Source organism: Eimeria acervulina, genomic scaffold (assembly GCF_000499425.1).
Source record: "Eimeria acervulina Houghton genomic scaffold, Eah_scaff140, whole genome shotgun sequence".
Taxonomy (NCBI): domain Eukaryota; phylum Apicomplexa; class Conoidasida; order Eucoccidiorida; family Eimeriidae; genus Eimeria; species Eimeria acervulina.
In genome coordinates, this window is record NW_013550254.1 from 58,131 (window position 1) to 60,066 (window position 1,936).

Sequence of the window (1,936 nt, forward strand, 5' to 3'; positions counted from 1 at the left end):
AAAAACCTGAATGCATTGTGTTCGGGATGTACATGCAGCTCGAGACAGTATTCATCCTTCTGCAAAGAAGATGAAACTTCTCTATAAATTCACATTTTTATTCGTTTTTTCCATTTCAACTTGTGTTAAAGACTGTTTTTCATTTCTTCTTCCGCTCAGTCGTCGTCCTGTCTTAGTTTTTTCTGCGCTTCCCTCATCCACTCCGCGCTCTCCATCCCGCGGGAGCAGTGGTGCTTTTCAAAGGAAAACTATGGAAGAAACCCCCCCAATATCATCTTCTGGAGTGTTTCCTCTTGTACAAATTGATAATCGCTCTTTCTCCCTTCTATACAATGCCTCAGGAGGCCCGAAGTCGCACGTCTTGACTGACTTTGGGGGCCGCAGGGAATATGTTACAGTTGAAGCTCCAGCTGCAGAAACTTCTACATTAAATACCTGCACCATTCAGTCATCACCCGCTGACAAACATAACCGCAGGAAAAAGAGAAATGCAGCAGCAGCAGCAGGAGCAGCAGCGCCAGCAGCAAGTAGAACACTTGAAGATCCACAGACATGCGCTGCAAGAGAACTCATTGAAGAAACAGGGGGCCTCTGGGGCCTCTGGAATATTCTGCAGCAGCCTCTTCTATCGAATGAACCTCACCCAGACGCACGCATACGCGTAGAACAACGGCTGCAGCAGCTGCTGCAGCAGCAGCAGCTGCAGCAGCAGCAGGTGCAGCGGCAGCAGCAGGAAGATGTGTGTGCTTCATTTTCTCGGCTTCGTTTAACAGGTGGAAGCGGCATTAAGCAGCAAAATGTATCTGCTGCAGTTGCAGCTGCGGCGCAGCTTTTAAAAGAGTGTAAGAAGGTGTGTATCAGCAGCAGCACGTCTTTATTTAATGAATATGTTCTGTATGATTAGTTTTCTCTTTGTTATTTAATTGTATTTCTTTTTAATTCTTTTAAATCTACAGTTGTTATATCTTTTGCAGGTTGGCGAGGTGTACAAAGAGCGCTATCTTTCTTCTTACTTTCTCTTCCCTTCTTTACCTTGCTCTCTCTTCGCTAACTTGAGAGCAGAAGAAGATAAAGTACTATCAAGAGACCGCAGATTTTTTCTTTTGGATTTAGCCAGTTGTGGGGTGTACGTACACCCCAAAGAGGAAGAGACAAAAGAAGAAAACTTCAATAAAAAGACAGAAAGGCTCTGCCCGTTCGCACCTCTTCATATCCGTCTGTCTTCTCCTCAACATTTCGATTTGCTTAAACGCCTCGTTCACTTAGCACCACACAACAACAAACCTGCTGCTGCTGCTGCTGGTGCTGCTCCCGCTGCTGCTGCTGGTGCTGCTCCCGCTGCTGCTGCTGCTGCACCCGCTGCTGCTGCTGCTGCTGATCATGATGAGGCTGTTGATGGGCGTCAGGCTGCAGCAGCAGCAGCAGGGGGCAGAGAGGAAGCAACAGCAGCAGCAGAGCCTCCCACAGCAGCAACTGCTGCCGCTGCTGCAGAACCACCAGCAGCAGCAGCAGCAGAAACTGCTGCTGCTGCTGCTGATGTTGGAATTGAGAAAGCAGATCAGTTGTGGCCTACCGCGGGAACAAGCAGCAGCATCAGCACCAGCAGCAGCATCAGCATCAGCAGCAACAGCAGCAGCAGCAGCAGCAGCAGCAGCGATAAGGAGCTGGGGGATTTGCTGCTGCAGCTGCTGCTTCCTAGACATTACCGTACGCTGCAGCAGGAGGAGCAGCTCAAGGAGTATCTGCGCATGCACTGTAATGGATTAATGAAGAGATGCAAAGCCGAGCACAAACAAAACTCGAAAAGTCGTGGGTTCTGTGGGATTGGTGCTGCTGTGCATGCGCTGCTGCAGACTTCTTTATGGTAAGAAGTATTATTATTATTATTATTATTATTATTATTATTATTATTATTATTATTATTATTATTATTATT

General features: G+C 47.4%; 1 protein-coding gene across 1 annotated transcript; it reads left to right on the plus strand.

The window, feature by feature from the left end:
* Positions 1-250: 250 nt before the first annotated feature.
* Positions 251-1,868, plus strand: EAH_00020400 (hypothetical protein, conserved; the record flags this gene model as incomplete). The annotated part of the gene is made up of 2 exons (XM_013397181.1): positions 251-850; positions 975-1,868. The coding sequence occupies 2 exons, from the start codon at positions 251-253 to the stop codon at positions 1,866-1,868; spliced, it is 1,494 nt and encodes a 497-aa protein (XP_013252635.1).
* Between the last annotated feature and the right edge of the window lie 68 nt (positions 1,869-1,936).